Source organism: Callorhinus ursinus, unplaced genomic scaffold (genome assembly GCF_003265705.2).
Source record: "Callorhinus ursinus isolate GAN/ISIS: 27379988/994484 unplaced genomic scaffold, GSC_fseal_2.0 scaffold4, whole genome shotgun sequence".
NCBI lineage: Eukaryota > Metazoa > Chordata > Mammalia > Carnivora > Otariidae > Callorhinus > Callorhinus ursinus.
In genome coordinates, this window is record NW_027397066.1 from 76434686 (window position 1) to 76453979 (window position 19294).

Consider the following 19294-nt stretch of genomic DNA (forward strand, 5'->3'; position numbering starts at 1 on the left):
GAAAGAAAGAAAGAAAGAAAGAAAGAAAGAAAGAAAGAAAGAAAGAAAGAAAGAAAGAAAGAAAGAAAGAAAGAAAGAAAAAAGAAAGAAAGAAAGAAAGAAAAAAGAAAAAAGAAAAAAGAAGAAAGGAAGAAAGGCAGTGAAAGAGGGAGGGAGGGTAGGAATGATCATTTGTTTCTGATCATTTTTGGTATTTTAGAAATGTTCAAGAAGTTTTTGGGCTATCTTTATGAATCAGTGATTCTTGGCTTTTTTTTTTTTTCTTCTGCTCCAGTAAAACTTCTCTCATACAGGTAAGGACTATCACATATTCATATCAAGCCCAATGATCTGCTGTCTTATTGAATCTGAAGAAGAGGGTGAGGTACTTCCTTGGGAAGGTATATACAAATCTCAGAGATAGGAAAATGTGTACATACTGTTTCTATTGTGTCTGTACATAAATGTATTTGTGCAGTTTGAAAAGGCCATTAAATGATTCTCATATGCCCTCCACAGGGAGACTGGGAATTTCTCCTTGGAAACAGAATAGCCAAGTGTTAAAAGTGGACCAGAATTTAGGAAGCTTTCCATAGAAAAATGACAAGTAATTATTATATTTAGTAAATATTTTAGCACATGCAATATAATCAGTTTCCTTTTCCAAAAAGAAAGCACATATCATTCCCTAGATATCTTTTTTCCATTATAGAAATTCGCTTCATGATACTTATAAGTATCTATTAGTAGAATTAGTGTATGACTATTCCAATTCACAATCATTAATTAGGTGTTAAACATTCAATTATTTATCAGCAAAACATTGATGAACATTTACAAATATTCAGTCAACTTGTCAGTAAGTTCTTACTTGGGTGAAATTTTCTGATTTTAATTGAGTCATAAAATGTTTTGGGTCACGAGTGCATCAATTACTAAATTACTGATCCATTGTACTGTAATGTCCTGAAAAAGTACAGGCAACTTCTGAAAGCCTAATTGAATCTTGGAGAGATATTTATTCACCATTGGATTAAGATAAATGAGTCAACTCACAATAATCACACTAAACTTAGGTACATTCATTTCACAAATGGTTAAACTGAAGCTCAGAAAAGATAGAACTAGAGAGGTAAGGATCCAGGTGAAAAGACCGAATTCCTAATATCTAGCTACAGAAAATAAATACATGAGGGTGCCTGGGTGGCTCAGTTGGTTAAGCGACTGTCTTCGGCTCAGGTCATGATCCTGGAGTCCCAGGATCAAGTCCCGCATCTGGCTCCCTGCTCAGCAGGGAGTCTGCTTCTCCCTCTGACCTTCCTCCCTCTCATGCTCTCTCTCTACCGTTTTCTCTCTCTCTCTCAATAAATAAATAAAAATCTTTTTTAAAAAAAAGAAAATAAATACATGAGCTTGAAAGCAATAATAATTATTTCTCTGAAAGTTCATTTTCATGTAGTGTTATTAAGTTTAATACCTCTCCATTAATAATTTATAAACTCATGGTGTTTATACTAATATGGCCTTGTTGCATTGTAAATAGCATAATAAAAAACCCCACAAAATTTTAGACTCTTTTAAGGTAAAAACTGTCCTAAAACTAGTTATCTCAACCACCTACTATATGGGTTACTTGGAAAACGAAGGATTTTTTGTAATAGGGTCAGTGGTTATGAGCACAGGTTTGGAGTAAGAAAAACCAAGCTTTGATACTGGCTTCTGTACTTATTAACCATGAGAACTAAATGAGTTACTTAATTCTTGTAGTTATTCCATCTATGAAATAGAGGGGAAAACACGTAATTCATGATGTATTGTAAGGATTAAATAAGAAAATTTATTTAACTACTTAGTACTGGGCCTAGCAGCAAATATATATGGGCTGATATATATGTATAAATGTAAATATATATACACACACAAACACACATAAAGTTTAAATGTAGCTTAGAATAGTTTTGAGGCCATTATTACTTCAGAGTCTAGATTTATTTGAACTGGTTTAGCATTCCATTAGGTATGTTACTTTACATGTTTTTGTGTTTTTGTTTTTGCTTGTTTGTTTGTTTGTTTTGGTCTCCAAAAGCAAATAAAACCAGTTTCTATACTTCTTCATAAAACAATGCAAAAGAAAGAAAAATAATAACAAAAATGTACAACAAACAATTTACTATTATTTGTATTTGTCTGGAAGGAGCTTCCCACAGCTTTAATCATAGCCATTGTTATTATTTCAAACAAAATACATCTCTTAGATATTTAAATGTGTGTTCGCATATCATGGAATTGAAATCTAATTCATTTGTTCTGTGATCTCACTGCAATTCTGCTAAGTGCTTCAAATAAGTAAAATAGCATGTACTGTAGTTTTGAGTGCTAGCACTAAGAATCTAAAGAGATACACATTGAAAAGAAGGGTTGTCCAAGAAAAATTAGGTCTCCTTAATCTTTAATTTTTCATTAAAACACTTCTGAGGTTTATACAATAAAATCATGGTAGAGACTTTTGGCAAATGACATTATAACTTAGTGCTATATGAAAGTTCTAACAAACTAACATATTTAGAGCTTAATAATACAAATTCTGGGGGCGCCTTGGTGGCTCAGTTGGTTAAGTGTCTGCCTTCGGCTCAGGTCATGATCCCGGGGTCCTGGGATGGAGCCCCACATCAGGCTCCTTGCTCAGCAGGGAACCTGCTTCTCCCTCTCCCTCTGCCTGCCACTCCCCCTGCTTGTGCTCTCTCTCTCTCTCTCTTTGTCAAATAAATAAATAAAATCTTTAAAAATATATATATAAATTCTGATGCAGAGAAATCTAAACCAAGAGTAAAATGCTATGTTGAGCTTTTTTTTTTTTTTAATTTACCTGCCTAATAATTTACATGTTAAGAATATAATTAAGTATCTTGGGAACATTTTCTCAGAAAGAATTCTTTAGGATAAGTTTTGCCTTTGCTACTGTGTTAATGATGGCTTTGATAAAATGACCCAAGGAAAAAAGACAATTTCCTTCAGGTGTTATCTGTGTCTGAAATATTCTTCACTGATTTCACATGCACTGATAATATGAACAAGGTAATTTATCTGACTCTGGTAGGGCAAGGTTTGCAGTGAGAAATGCAAAATTCACACAGAGTTTGCCTCTAAGAAATCTCTGCCGTGTTTTTTAGTTTATATAAAAAGACTAAAGATGTTGCCTGATGCATTGTTTTCTTTTCCTTAAAGCAAGCTGAAGCACCACAAATCAAATTGTTTTTCACATTGTTAATTTAATATTTTCTCTTTCAATTTCTCAGAGAGCCGACATAGGGATTTCTGCTTTAACCATCACCCCAGATCGTGAGAATGTGGTGGACTTTACAACACGCTATATGGACTACTCAGTGGGAGTACTACTTCGAAGGGCTGAAAAAACAGTGGACATGTTTGCCTGTCTCGCACCATTTGATCTCTCTCTCTGGGCTTGCATTGCTGGCACTGTTCTTCTGGTGGGTCTTCTGGTCTACCTCCTGAATTGGCTTAATCCCCCACGATTACAAATGGGATCAATGACTTCTACTACTCTCTACAACTCCATGTGGTTTGTGTATGGATCCTTTGTACAACAAGGTAAGGAGAAAAAATACATTTTAGTCTGAAAAAGGAATATGTTTCAAATGCCATGAATCAGTTAAGAATGTTCTGTATCTGACATCAATAAGTGTTCTAAAGGGTCTTCACAGCAATGCTCAGAAAAGAACATTTCCTACTCTTTCCTAGAGGATCTCAAACACAGCAGGTTTCCCAAAAAATGGTTCATTATCTTTTGATGTAGGTTCAATTTCATCAACAAAGCCAAAAATGAATGTCAGAGGTAAGGTTCACAAGAAACTCAAGATCAGATTTCCCCTCCTCCCCCCCAATTTTTTTTTTCCTTTCTCTGACATTCTGAGAAATAGCCTTACTAGGATGAAACAACTTACAACCAGAGCAGACACTGTTTAATTATTTACATATATAAGGCATTTGGGACTGGTTCTTTGTTCAGAGACATTATTTAATATATTAAAAATATTCAATGATGGTGAAAAAACTTTGATTCATTTAAGATTCTGATAAGAAATTTTGTCTTTTCTTTCATTTTAATATTTAATTAATCTTTACCAGTGATTTAACTTACAATGTCATGGTATTCTAAAGAATGTCTTTGTTTTGTTATTCAATATTTAATCTGCCCTACTCTGTAAAGTTGTCTAGTTAATTCTATGACTCTCACCGTTTTAGAATAGAATAATACTTATTGAACTCCTTATTTGAGACTGCTGCCATTATACAGAATGAAATAATAAAATACTTAGAGGATCAATAGTTTCTTACAAACCTATCACATATAATAAAGAGGAGAAATATGTGTCATAATGGAGATACATAACACTTTTGCCTTAATATTTATAAATTTCAATAGCATCTTATTTTTTATTCACACTTGCTTTTAGATCTTCCATTAAATTTGAGTAGTTGTTCTCAACTGCATACTCCTGAGTGAGACCACTGGCCCAGAGAGGGCCTAAGAGAGAGCCCTAAGAAAAGGAATGGGCTAGATGAGCTTTCAGTGCTAACTGACAAAGAATAATGAGAAAGACCCAGGTACCATGTATAGCATTCAGTGGTATACATACCAAATAAAGACAATATTTAAAGATGGCGGGTTTGGCCAACAATGTTAAACATTTCAAAAAATCAAGTAAAATTAAGACTTGAAAGATATTTACTGGATTTAGCAATAAACTTGTTATTGGTAGTATTCCAGTGACTATAGCTGCATAACCAGATCCTCCAAAACCTACCAGTTCCGTGGATCAGAAGTTTAGACAAGACATAGGGAGGATGGCTTGTCTTTACTCAGTGATGTCTGAGGACTCAACTAGACAACTCAAAGTCTGAAAATGAACTCATCTGAAGGCTTGTGCCTTTCACTTACATGTCTGGTGGCTGATGCTGGCTGAGGGCTGGTAGCTTCAGTTTTCTTTTATGGTCTCTCTTCCTGGGATAGTTTGGCCTTTCTCACAGAATGGTAGTTAATTTCTCCATAAAGAGCATTCCAAAAAGAGAAAAAAGAGTCAATGAAACAGAAAAATGTTAGAGTCCAGGTTGGGGATCACAAACTTGTATGATGGCGTGAGTTCCTCTGGTAGGGAACATCCTGGTTGTGCCCATCTCATAACTTTGTTATAAAAATTAAAGTGGCAAAAAATTATGAAGTTCTTAGATAAAATAACTCATATAAGGGTCACATAATTGCTTACCACATAAATAAAAAATAAAAACAAATCATACTCAGCTGTGGATAGTTAGGCACATGGAAAAAGGATAAAAAGGCAAATGATTTTAGATTATTTGCAAGATAATGGTTAAAATCGTAGCTCTTAGGGTACATGTAGCAATAAAAAAAAAAAATAGAAAGACCAATAATAAGAATGCAGTAAGAGTAAGACTGCAAAGTAATAGAGTAGTAGTAGGAGAGAATAGAGTTCTTGATGAGGCCAAAGAACAAAAGTGGAAATATCAGTGTGAGGGAGTTTGAAGTCTATATTTATGGATTCCTGAAGTTAAGAGTTGGTGAGGGACTTCAAAGCTGATCAAGGAACTGAGAGCCCAGAGAATTAGATGAACCATCTGCAATGACGGTCAACTCAGATTGGAGAGAAAGAAAATGAGCCATGTGCCAAAGTTGTCAGTAAATGAGGACAAATAGCTAGGAGATGTTAATAGGTATGAGCACTGGCTAAAAATAAAGGTTGGTATAGTTAGATGTAATTAACCTTTGTTTTCATCTCACTTCTTCCCAATCCACCCAATTTTCTGTACATGGTTTAATAACCACCAATATTCAGTTGACGCCCCCAAATCTACATCACCCATTCTTTAATTTCAGTTTTGTATATCCAACTGCTCACTACACCACTCTCTGGATATAGCAAAAGCACCATGAATTCCAACATGTCAAACATTGAATTTATTTTACACTTTAAAGCTCTGTAGCTTCTCATATTTTTTCTTCCAGCTGATGCATTGCCAGCCACTCAGATATACAGGTTAGAAACTTTGAAAACAGTTTGATTTCTTCTTCTTTCTATCCATCTATCCAACCACAATCAGGTCCTGTGAATTTTACCTTCTAAATATTTCTAGAAGTGGAAATCTTGTCTCACCTAGACAGATTAAGCCTACACTGCTGCCTAGGTTAGGCCTAGTTCATTCCTCATCTGAACTACAGGAATGTTGTTAACAGGTCTTTCTTTTTTCACTCTTGTCCCCTGCAAACATATGCTCCACATACTTGCATATATATCCAAGTTATTTCTATCAGGGAGAGCTAAACACATAATTCTCATTCTTTAAATATTTTCTTGGCTCCTCAATGCTCACAGTTTAAAAGTCTGAGTTACTTGGAACATGAACAAGATTCCACCATTGGGCTCCTGTCCAGGGCTCAATTCTCATCTCTTACCACTCATGTCTTACATTGAATTGTTCAGTTACTCCAAATGGCTTTTGTCCCTTGAATACAAGACTGTGTCATGACTCTCTGCATTGCTTCTGCTCCTTTCAGTTCCTGAGATGCCTTTATTACTAAACTGCTTAATCTCTATTCTTACTCTGCTTTCATATGACAAATTGCTATGCATCCTCTAATTCTTGTTTTGATCTCACTTCTTTTAGGAAATATTTGCTGGGATTAGGAACCATCTTCTAAGCTTCTGAAGATATATTTATCATAACACTTATAAACTATTATGTAATTGCCTTTTCTTTACTTGTCTCCATCTGAGTCCTTTGAGCATAAAACAGTGTCTTATCGTTATAGTCCCTTTACCTACAGTTCAGTGTCTTGTACGTATTAAGTGTTCGATAAATGCAAACTGATCAACTAAATGAATAAATACATGCTAAATAGTTAACTAAACAAAGCATGGAGTTAACTGCAATGTTGTGCTTATTAGATTATAATCTGTTCCCCAATAATTTAAATTCACGAAACCTAACAGGAAGTTACTCAGAATGTCTCTACTGGTGTATTTTATTAAGTAGCTAAGATGAGGAACTTATATATAAGGTATCCAATTTGTTGAAGCTTTATTTTTGAGGATGTTGACATGCTTTCTGAACTCTGCCTCCAGGTAGCCAAATTAATTTTTGGAGCACATCTAAGAGAAAAAGAAAAGTAAAATTACCCATATGGTTAGCATGATTTTCTCATGTATAAACATGACACAGATATCAAAAGTTATAAATATGTTAAGCACTTTTCCATCCCAACTGGGCCTTTAAATGATTTGTACAGCCTGTAGGTTGATTGTACATTAATGCAAATTCCTAGTGATGGATAATGCTGAATTGCATATGATTAACTACTTCATCTTTGAAATGCTGCCATTGTTCCACTTGCTAACAATGAAAAGGTGAATTTGTTAAAAGATACAGAAAGCATCTTTACATTTTGATTAAAAATAAATGAAGAAAAAGCTCCTAAGCCCTATGAAAAAAAGAATCAGTCAATGACAGTGTCCGTGCACAGGCAATGGAGTTAAAATTAGTGATAATTTTCAATAAAAATATAGTCTTTTTAAGAAGTGCAGCTGTTATTCAGAATTACAGTCTTTATTGAGCCACTAGACCAGATTGAATAGGGATAAAAAGCATTTCATGTATTATCGGATAAATTTCTGAAAAAAAGAGTTTAGGGACAGCTAAAAGAAAAATGTTAAATACATGCCAGTTGTTTACTAATTCTGATTTTTAAAAAAGTCTGTAACTTCAAAGCATTCTGGAAAAATAGCTCAGGGAATCCAACTGTGCAAAAGCAGTATGGCCCATTATAGAGATAAACTTAGTACATCTGTTTGGCTGGAACATTAAAGCTTGTGAATTAGATAGTTAAATGCATGAATGAGAGACCAATTTTATGCAAGTTTTGTTGTCGTTTTATATCCTCCTTTATTTCCATGTCTACATGCATCTCTCTGCAATCAACATACTTAAACAACTAGCATTTGATTTTTGAAGATCCTTTATGTTTAGTTTATGGGCAGTGATGTTAAGAGCATCATCTTAATATCTGGGCCTGGGGGTGGGAGGCCTCTATGACTTTTTCACACATATGGTTGTATACAATTTGTTTGCTGTTTACTTGCAAAGGGCAATTTCAGAGTTTGCCTCAGATGCTTTTGTCTGGTTCCAGAAAGGACAAATATTTATAGTCATGTAAAATATTTAAAGCTATTACATATGTTTATTTACCAGCAAGCATTTATTAAGTACCAACTATATGCCAGGAACAGGAAGAACAAAAGGAAAACAAAGAATAACTATATTAATTGGTTTAATTACCATTTCTTGGGTATGCTGTATATCATGCCCAACTTAGATGTTTTGAGTACGGTCATAAATAAGAAAGATACAGTTCTGGCAGGCATGCTTGGAACCATCTAAATGGGCCATAGCCAAATGGGACCAAAAAAACCACTTCCAATGAGGAGACAGAATTATTGGAAGGAATAAAGAAGGAAAATTCCTTTGCTAGCTTTCTTAAAGAGCTCCACAGATGCCAGTGATGAATAGAAAGGGGACCTTTAGGAATAGTAGAAGATAACCTGAGGGCTGCTGCACAAGAATTAACAGGAGAGGCAACCCACAGTCTTTGAGACCCCAGGGCAATTTTTGGAAGAAAATAAAGAGCTCTTTCCACTGCCAGATGGATCGTAGTGTTACAGAGAATCACAACTTTCTCATTTCCACAAAAAGAAGAATCAGACATTCTTCTCTATCAAGATTGTTGATGAGAAAGCATCTCTTGAAAACTTGGCATAGGAGAATAACTCAAAAAGACATACATTTTAATAGTGTAGATATCAAATATATGAAATTTATCAGTGTCCTAGTTGCAAAACCCCAAAGGATTCAAACCTTGTAATGCAGTAGCTAAAGCGATTCCTTTGTAATGTTATCTGATATTTCACATTCAATTTGAATATAACGAAAATGATATTGGCTAACTCTACTGTTTACTGACCCTTATGAACACAGGAAAATGAGAGTAATCCCCAGTGACAGGGGGACTGGATTATCCAGACAAATTTCTTTCTACGTTCTGTTCTTACAGATATTAACTCAAAAAAGCTCTCTGTAATTTTTATTTGGGTTCAAAAAAACATCTCTGTTGTTGCTAATTATGATTGGCAGCCCTTAATGAAGGGAGTGCCAAGCAGTCTGAGAACTGTCATATCCACTTGAGAATTTCCCCATGCTGATTTAAAACATGACAAGGTGCTCATTTTCTTTTGTTTTATCACCAGAATTAACCACTAAAGAAAAAAAAAAAAAAAACACCCAGTTGAACTTTCACGTTCCCAGATACTATTCTAAGTCTATCCTTATGGGTGTGGGGAATGAGTAATTTGTATGGTAGAAAACAAGTGCAGTGATGCTAAGATGGAAATCCATTGGTTTACATTTCCAATGAACTGTAATGAGCTCCTAAGCAATGAGTCCATGAATCATATGTATGTAATATGCCCCTGAATTTCGTTTATTTTAATACCAGCTCTTCATGATTTGAGCCAGAAAATCCTTTCTCATGCTAAACTGGGCTTTTGAAGAATTGAAAGTAATCAAGGCATATGAGGCAAAAATCAGATTTCTGCTTATAAAATGCTTATCAAACAAGAACTGGTGAAAACATATTCTTGACTACTTCGAACTTCTTAACCATGCATACTATAATTAAAAGCATTATTTTAGTATTTAACGAAACAAAGGAGTGGTTTCCCGAGAGTCATTAAAAAACAAAACAAAACACTGAAAGGTGATTTTTAAGACACTCTGAGTTGGTTTTTCTTCTTCCCCAAGTGGTATAAGAAAAAAATCGTTTTAAAAATCTAAATTTAAGTGATGAATAAGGAGGTGTTGCAGGTCCTTTAAAATAGCATTGATATCATAGTAGTACTCAGTACTTACAGTACCATGTTACAAAACCCCCCAGCTTAAGTAATAAGAATAGGGTCAGACATCACCAAAGATAAATTTATTCTAAAGCTGATTTAGGGTTGATCAAAGTTAAACTATTGGGATCAAAAGACTATAGGTGGTAATAGAGACCATCAGTTTAGAATATAAATTTGGAAATTCAATTTTTGTTTGACCTGAATCCATTTTTCCCCTTCACCTATGCATATGTATTTAGAAGTTTAATAATGATGGTTATATTTCAAAAAACGTGGGAAACTGGTCCCAGCTTTTAAAAACAGTATTGGTATGTTTTGCAAATTAAATCTCTTAGCATTTAACCTAGCTCTAAGATGCATACTTATAAACCAGCTATAATCTCTGGTTTACAAAATTGATGAGTAATAAAGTCCTGGTGATACTTTTGTTAAATACCCTTGAATGTGTCATAGCCTTTACTTTAATTTTTCACAATTTTAAGGCAGAGAAATTACAATGTGTAATATAAAGTATAAATTCACATCACATATCTCATCATATATAATAGCTGTCCCTTATTTGTAAGCTACATTTCTTGATGACAATCATTTGTTTTTATATTAAGATTTAACAAAAGACCAATGCATGACCCATATTTCCATGCTGTGGACACATAAAGTTGCTCTTTGATTTGTGGCTGTGACTAAATTTATAGAGTCTCTTTATATTTATAGCTCTGTCTCTTCGACTCTAAATTAGCAATCCAGCTGGGACAGCTACACAGTTTGTCCTGTCTGCTTCACTTGTTTTCTAGCACTTAATGTTTATATCCATATACTTTAGTACTTTAGCGGGTACTTTTGGTATTTCTTCTGCCTTTACCATTTCAAATTCTTTATTCTCCAGAAAACATCTGTTTAGTTATTAAATAAGAATTATTTATCTAGTCACAAGGGTGAGGAGGGCAGCATGGTGTCTGTCTTCATGGAGCTTTCAAAGTACAAGAGAAACAAACTAGTAAACACATAGCTCCATCACGGAATCGTAATTATCATGTTGAGGAAAGCACAAGTCATGATGGGCTTGGAGTTTACAGACATGCTGCTATTTGGTGCAGTATAATTAGGTCAAATACATACAAAGTCATGACCTATCAAAATGAAGAACACAGACTGGGAACCAATTTTTTACCTAGTGACAATGGACGAAACGAATTGTCCAATCAACTCACTTTATCCTTGCTTTCTGATCTATAAAGTACTAGATTATTTTAAGATTTTCTTTCAGCTCTAGGATTATAGGATTCTATCGTATCAATATCTAATTTAAGAACTATTTTCATATCTTTGTGTTTCCTTGAGATACAGCTCAGTTTTAAATCCTATATCTACCATTTACTAACTATATGACATTGGACAAGTTGCTTAACCCCCAGGTGCCTCAGTTCCCTGACTAATAATTGCCTACTTCATCAGGTGTTTGAAAAATTAATCACTCATGGATATAAAACACTTAAAACTGTGTGCATGACATAAAATAGACACTCAACATTATAATTACCTCAACATTTTTGCAGGCCACAGCAAGAGATAGAATCAACCACATTGTTTAATACACTCATAATTATCTCACAGAAAATAAGCATTATTTTATTTTTAAAATTTTTTATTGTTATGTTAATCATCACACATTACATCATTAGTTTTTGATGTAGTGTTCCATGATTCATTGTTTGTGCATAACACCCAGAGAAAATAAGCATTATTTTAAAGAAGCATATTGTAATTAGGCATAAGCAACTATATTAAGAAAGCTAGTTTAGCTAATGAAAATGCTTATAGTAAAAACCATATACTAACAAATTCATAATAACTTTGTCATTCAGCTAGATATGAAAAACTAAAAGCATTTTTTCCTATGTAAGTACATCATCATCACATGTATTGTGATAAACTGTAGGATAACAGGACCCAAGATACAACAAATAATGAACTCAAATTGAATGGAATTACAAGTTTTGATTCAGGATGCTTCCAGTTTTTATATTAAGTCCTTAAAAAGACTGAGTAATTTTAGAAGGATTAATGTATAAGAACTGTGTAAATATGTGTTTTGTTTTTGGAATTATGTCTTGAAATCTGTAACTAAAATAGCACAAAATGGAGCGTGAACATCAGAGAGGAGGCTAATTTTCCTAAAGTAATCAATGTTCACAAACTGCCATTGACGGCAGTTTAGAACCGTTTGGATCCACTCCAGAATTGAAATGATGATGATGATGAAGATGATGACGATGATGGTATTTCAGTTTTTGTTTATTACACTCACAATGACAGTATTGAAACTTAGAATATTTAATAGTTTTTACTGAAGCATAATTGACATACATTACATTAGTTTCAAGTATGCAACATAATATGATACTTGTATATATTGTGAAATGATCACTGCAATAAATCTAGTTCCTATGTACACACAGTTACAGAATTTTTTATGATGAGAACTTTTAAGTTCTACTCTCAGCAGCTTTCAAATATGTAATGCAGTATTATTGACAATAGTCACCATGCTGTACATTACATCCCTGTGACTTATCTTATAACTGGAAGTTTATCCCTTTTCCTTCCTTTCACCCATTTGGTCTGCATTGCCTCTGGCAACCACCAATCTGTCCTCTGTATCTGTGTGCTCAGTTTTTTTCTTTTGTTTTGCTTTTTAGAGTCCACATGTAAGTGAGATCATATGGTATTTGCCTTTCTCTGTCTGACTTATTTCACTTAGCATATGCCCTCAAGGTCTGTCCAGGTTGTCACAAATGGCAAGATTTCATTTTCCTCCATGACTGAATAATATTCCATGATATGCACTGAAATATTATTCAGCCTTGGAAAAGAATGAAAAAATATATATGCATATATAACACACATGACTATATATAACATATTTCTTCATCCATTCGTCTTAATGGACACTCAGGTTGCTTTTGTCTCTTAGCTATTGTAAATAATGTTGCAAGGAACATGGGAGTACATATATCTTTCCAAGTTAGTGTTTTCATTTTCTTTGGCTAAATACCCAGAAGTGGAATTGCTAGAGCATATGGTAGTTCTGTTTTTAATTTTTTGAAGAAGCTCCGTACTGTTTTCCAGAGCATTTGCACTGGTTTGCATTCCTCCCGACAGAGCTCAAGAGTTCCTTTTCTCCACATCCTTGCCAGCACTTGTTATTTTTTGTCTTTTTGATAATAGCTATTCTAATAGGTGTGAGACGATAGCTCATTGTGTTTTTTTTTTTTAAAGATTTTATTTATTTACATGACACAGAGAGACACAGCAAGCGAGGGAGGGAACACAAGCAGGGGGACTGGGAGAGGGAGAAGCAGGCTTCCCGCTGAGCAGGGAGCCCGATGTGGGGCTCGATCCCAGGACCCTGGGACCATGACCTGAGCAGATGCTTAACGACTGACCACCCAGGCACCCCTCATTGTGGTTTTAATTTGCATCTCCCTGATGATTAGTGATATTGAAGATCTTTCATGTGTCTTCTTTGGAAAAATGTCTATTCGGATCCTTTGCCCAATTTTTACTCAAATTGTTTTTTTGCTATTGAGTTGTATGAGTTTTTTATATATTTTGGATATTAGCCCCTTATCAGATATATGATTTGCAGCTATTTTCTCCCACTCAATACATTGCCTTTACATCTTGTTGGTGTTTTCCTTTGCTGTGCAGAAGCTTTTTATTTTGATGTAGTCCCACTTGTTTATTTTTGTTTTGTTGCCTTTGTTTTTGGTGTCAAATCCAAAAAAATCATTGCCAAGAGCAATGTCAAGAAGTTTACCACCTATGTTTTCTTCCAGGAGTTTTATAGATTCAGGTCTTACATTCAAGTCTTTAGTCCATTTTGAGTTAATTTTTGTATATGGTATAAGGTAATGGTCCGGTTTGATTGCTTAATATATTGATAAAACTGAAAGCAGCCTTGTTTCATAAATAAATAGAACCTATGTTAAATATTATGCTAAAATTTTAGATTCATTGATGGAATTCCTTTAAACTTAAGAGAATTGCTAAGCAATAGTTTCATTATTAACATATATGTAATGCTTGTTGGTACTTTTGAAATATATTATAATGCATAGGAAAGTTATAAATAATATAGTTAAGTATATGTTCCCTTTAGTTGATATTATTGCAGCACTGGAATATATAACACCAGATATAAGGTTAATTTTAAGATGAAAAAATTTTTAAGTAACCAGTAAAATTTGTGACTTCCACCTAAGAAAATCAAAGCACGTAATAGTATTGTGAGTTAAATTTGTGAGTTAAAGCAAAGAATACGCCATTCCAGTATTCTCAAGGTTGAGTCTAAATTAAAACTGTCTTTGATATTATTTTATCAATATTAACAATCCAAAAATAAATTATATTATTAAAATTATTGAAAAGAAATAAAAGATCTTTGGATGCTTCTCCAAAAATTATTCTAATACAGTTTTTGCTGAGAGAAGTTACTAAGTTCCCAAAGCAATAATCATTTGTTGCCTGAAATAAAATTTTTTGAGAAGCCTGTATTTTAAGTGGGGGTAATCCTAATATTTTTGGGTTTTAAATTTTGAAATAGTATGATTTCACATAATTATCTGCAAAGGCATGAAGAATTATTGACAGTCTTCTCTTCTGCCTTAGATCCTTTCTAATATCTTGATGGTCTCTCCCTTCCTTCTAAACATAAAGTAATTTTGCTATATCAGCAGGACTTCCTGCAAGCACCACATTTTTGTACTATTGTTATACTATTCAAAGAGTTTGGGCCACTTAGTTCTCAGTCGTCTGCCTTACATCACCACCCAAGGAGTACTATAATCCTCTAGAAATGCATTGCCTGGAGTGTGGCACTGCTTAATAAATCACTTCATCTTATTTATCTTTCTCTTGACATATATCTAGCAACAGGAACCATTATCCTGTGACAATGTTAAGTTCTATTGACATTTTCTCTTAATTAACTACACCACTGGCTACAAATTTAACATTGGGAATAAACTTCCTTTATTTAATGCTATCTTGAACAAAGGAAGTGTTAAGTTTGTCATGCATTCATTGTCTTAACAGATATAGAAACATCTTTGTTGTTTTTTCAGACCAATTTATTCTGCTGAGATAATAAACAGAATTTGCATGTAAAATCATGTTGCACTATTTCTTAATTAAACAACTGACCAATTAGACAAGTGCATTTTTCCATTAGTTATCTTAATGAATATATGAGAGCTCTATTGTATATGCCTGAATTCCTCTGTGATACCACTTCTTCAATCAACGGAATGACTTTTATGTACATTTTTATAAATTCAAAGAAACATTTCTTTTGAGATTAAAACATGTTTTATGTATGTTAAAGCTAAGTGTTTTGGCTCAAATTATAAATCACTCATTTATTCAACATTATTGAATGTCTACAATGTGACAGGCCCTATTCAAGCTCCTGGAGATAGCTTTCTGAGAAAAACGAAGATTCAGTCTTTTATGGAGCTTTTATTCTAGTGAAGGGAGACAGGTAAAAAAACAATAGGCTAGGGCACCTGGGTGGCTCAGTTGGTTGAGCGACTGCCTTCGGCTCAGGTCATGATCCTGGAGTCCCAGGATAGAGTCCCACATCAGGCTCCCAGCTCAGCAGGGAGTCTGCTTCTCCCTCTGATCCTCTTCCCTCTCGTGCTTTCTATCTCTCATTCTCTCTCTCTCTCTCTCTCAAATAAATAAATAAATAAATAACAATAGGCTAAATCAATCAATAAATAAATTACACAGTCATCAGAACTCAAATACTATAGAAAAATTATCTCAGAGGGAAGGGATTTGAAGTACACGTGGAAGGGTTGCAATTTTCAATAAGTTCAATAGGTTCATTTAAGTAAGCCTCTAAGCATTTGAGATTGGAACAAGGACCTAAAGGATGGGAAGGAATGTGCTGTAGAGATACAGGGGGTTGGGGGGAGTCAGGTGTAGGGAATCACAAATACAATGACCTGCTCCAAGAGGCCAGAAGGACAGCTTAGTAGGAGGGGAGGTCAGAGAGGTCCATGAACTCACATGAGATTAGGCTGTCTAGTTTTTGGCTTCTACTTTGTAGTAATTAAGAGTCACTGGAGTGTTTTAAGCAGAGGAGTGGCAGGACTAAACATTTAGACAAATACAAATAATTGTTTTAGAAGGCATTAACTGTCAAACTATTCTCTATCTGTTGTGATTTCAAGTCCTCCAGCATACTCGGGGATTGAAGAACTGTTTCAAAAAATTGTAGATTTGTATCTGAGTCGTGATTATATTTTATAGGTGCATGAATGTTTGTCTGTTGAGGCAGCTGTATGTTGCTTACAGCATATATCCATCTAGTGAAACTTGCAAAAACCTTAACTCCAAGAGCCAGTCACACTCTTTTTTATTCTCCAGATCAATTATGGTTATTCCTTTCAGACAATATCTACATTAAATGAAAAGGCACATATTATTCCCAGCTCTATTTATGGTGACAGCTCCTGAAGAAAACCATTCTCTTGTAAGTAATCTCCCCCAGTGCTCTTGTTAAAAAAGGACCACAGAGAGGAGCAAGAGCAATGGCATTCTCAGTGTATTTCTTCCTTCTCAATCAACTTCCTATATCTTTCTGGAAACAATAAATGTTATTTTACATAAATTATTTTAGCCCTTTATTTGGACTACATATCAATATTATATATAAATATCTATCTATAGATAGATAAATAAATATAGATATTTAATATATAGAGATAGCTGTAAATATCTATCTATACCCATATCTAGATATGGAGGGAGAGAGAATTTTTTCCCTATACCAAACCAAACTGCTAATAACAGTTTGCAATCAGAGTGGGATTAAATAATTCCCCTGTTCCTAAATTATTAGTAGTAACCTTCTCTATACATAATTCTTCCTATAAAGGAATGTAATTGAAGATCTTTATTACTTTTATTTGCTTGAAATTTATATATACTTCTCCTTTATCCAAAAAGATCTTAAAATCTGCTAACATTCATAATAACACTTTCTCTCTCAGAAAAACAAATCAATAACACTTTACTCTCAGTTTTCCTTGTCAAGTCCAGTTCTTTGATTAAAAAAATTCTTTATTTTTAAATTCAGTCATTTGGTCACAAAAGGGCATCTGTAATATAAGATTAAATAGACACTAGCTGCAGCCACACTGTAAATCTGTAAACACAGCATTATCCCTCAGAAAACCTTCCTTTGAAAATGATGTGCAGTTCATCCATTGGGGCTCTACTTAATCTCTAAGCCATAGGAGAAACAAGGTCAAATCTTATGTCAAGACCAGGAAATAGTGTAATTATAGTTTTATAGGTCCCCCTATAGTTGTTGCAGATAGTTGTATAGATAGTGACACTTGTGAAAACTACATATTTAAAGTGAATCTGTAATATTCAATCCTCCAAATATGGAACATGGTTTGGGTTAAAGAGTGAAAATTAAAATGTTCACTTTGATGTTCATTGATTTTTTAATTTTTTCTTCTGAACTAGTATTGACCCAATTGACGTTCTACGATTGCTGACTTGAATTGGGTTAAGCAAGCTGGAAATTATATTTGATGACCTGAATAATTCATTAAAAAGAATAAGCATTAAAACTTGCTTTAGTAGCACAAACACATTTTTTATAATAATAATGTAAGATAATGAAGCTGGCCACATGCAATGTCCAGGTTGGACACTTATAAGTTGGAATGAGTAACTTTTGCGTTACTAAATTACATAGAATACATATCTAACTGATGAACCAAAAGAGAGTAATTTGGCTAAGAAAAAGTCATTCTTGGCACTAAAAGACAATTTAACATGCATTTACACCCAGGGAAGCTTAGAAAATGAACAGTAATTGCAGAGGTCAAACTTGCAGGCTGGCTATGCTTACTTGTTTCACTCCAAGACTTGAGTGCAATGCAATTTAAACCTCAAATCTGACTATCTGAGACTATCATTTAATTTCAGTAGTTTATCAACTGAGAATATTATAAATAATGACATAAGTACATATCCAAGGTGTAGATGACTGCACATACCAAACCAATACCATCATGACGAAGTGTTATAAGTTTGTAAACATATTATATACATGTTGTATATTATGTATACATTGTAATTATATATATTTCTCCTTTACATATGTTATATATATATATATTTCTCCTCTAGAATACCTCCTCCTGATATGTCATTATAAAACTAACATATACATACATATAAACTAACATATTATATATATGTTATATATATTATAACTATATATATTTATCCTTTATATATGTTATATACATATATTTCTCCTTTAGAATACCTCCTTCTGATTTGTCACTATAGTTTAATATATTTCACAACACTAACTAATAAAGATGAAAACAAGTATCGTCGAGTAATGCAAAGGTGTCAGAAAGTAAACCAATATATATGGTTTTCAAAAACAAGAATCAATAAGGTATATTGTTTAATTTTTCTCTTTTCTTTTAAGTAGCAGCTAAATGGTTTTACAAAATAAGAAGCATTTCTTTTAAAATTGCAGATTTTTATTTTTTCTTGTCCTTTATGATATTATAAAATGCAACTCTACTCTTTTAAATGATTTTAAAATAAACCAGCAAATACAGTGTTTATTACATATGCATTTTCTGTGTCTAATTTGTTTTACAAGTCTTTGGGGAATATAATTAAACATATTTGAAATCAGGGAATTCAAAGGAAGTGAAGAATGAGAAAAGCCAAGTAGGGTAAAGTTATCAATCTCCTTTTTAAAAATATGGGCTTAATTTTTAAATTGCAACACCTGGTATTAATGAAATAAAGTGAAATAAGTTTCATAGAAAAAATCTTTAAATCTTCTTAAAGCCCTCTTCTGCCTTTCTTTTGCTTCTGTGCGGATGATATTTTGATAATCACTCTGAAAGTGACAGTGGCTGTGCTGTATCTTATAGATAAGTTATAAGGGGAAAAATGCCACCACCTCCAACTTTTAAGCTATCTTTTCATAATATAAGCATCTCCAACAATGCTGCATTTTATAACACTTGTTTTTTCTTATTTTTAATTTATTGTCGACTCAGCTACAAAAAAACAATGATGGTAGGAATCCTGTAGCCGGTCTGAGAAGTTTGAAGAGATGAAACTTTCAGGGACCCTCCCAGACTGATCTTAAAGTGCTTTGATCTGGTACTTTTGATCTTCAGTTTGGCGTGTTAGTGCTAATCAAGATGCTTTAGCTGGAAAACTTCCCCTTCACACACACACACACACACACACACACACACACACACACA

The 19294-nt window shown here is 33.7% G+C and overlaps 1 protein-coding gene across 5 annotated transcripts in view; it reads left to right on the plus strand.

Annotated features, from left to right (window-relative positions):
• The window catches only part of GRID2 (glutamate ionotropic receptor delta type subunit 2), a 1442323-nt gene that overhangs the window by 1136605 nt on the left and 286424 nt on the right, over positions 1-19294 (plus strand). For all 5 annotated transcript variants that reach the window (XM_073891966.1, XM_073891967.1, XM_025873456.2 and 2 more), the window contains exon 11: positions 3276-3588. In XM_073891966.1, coding sequence (XP_073748067.1) covers positions 3276-3588 — 313 coding nt within the window. The remainder of the gene's footprint in view (positions 1-3275; positions 3589-19294) is intronic.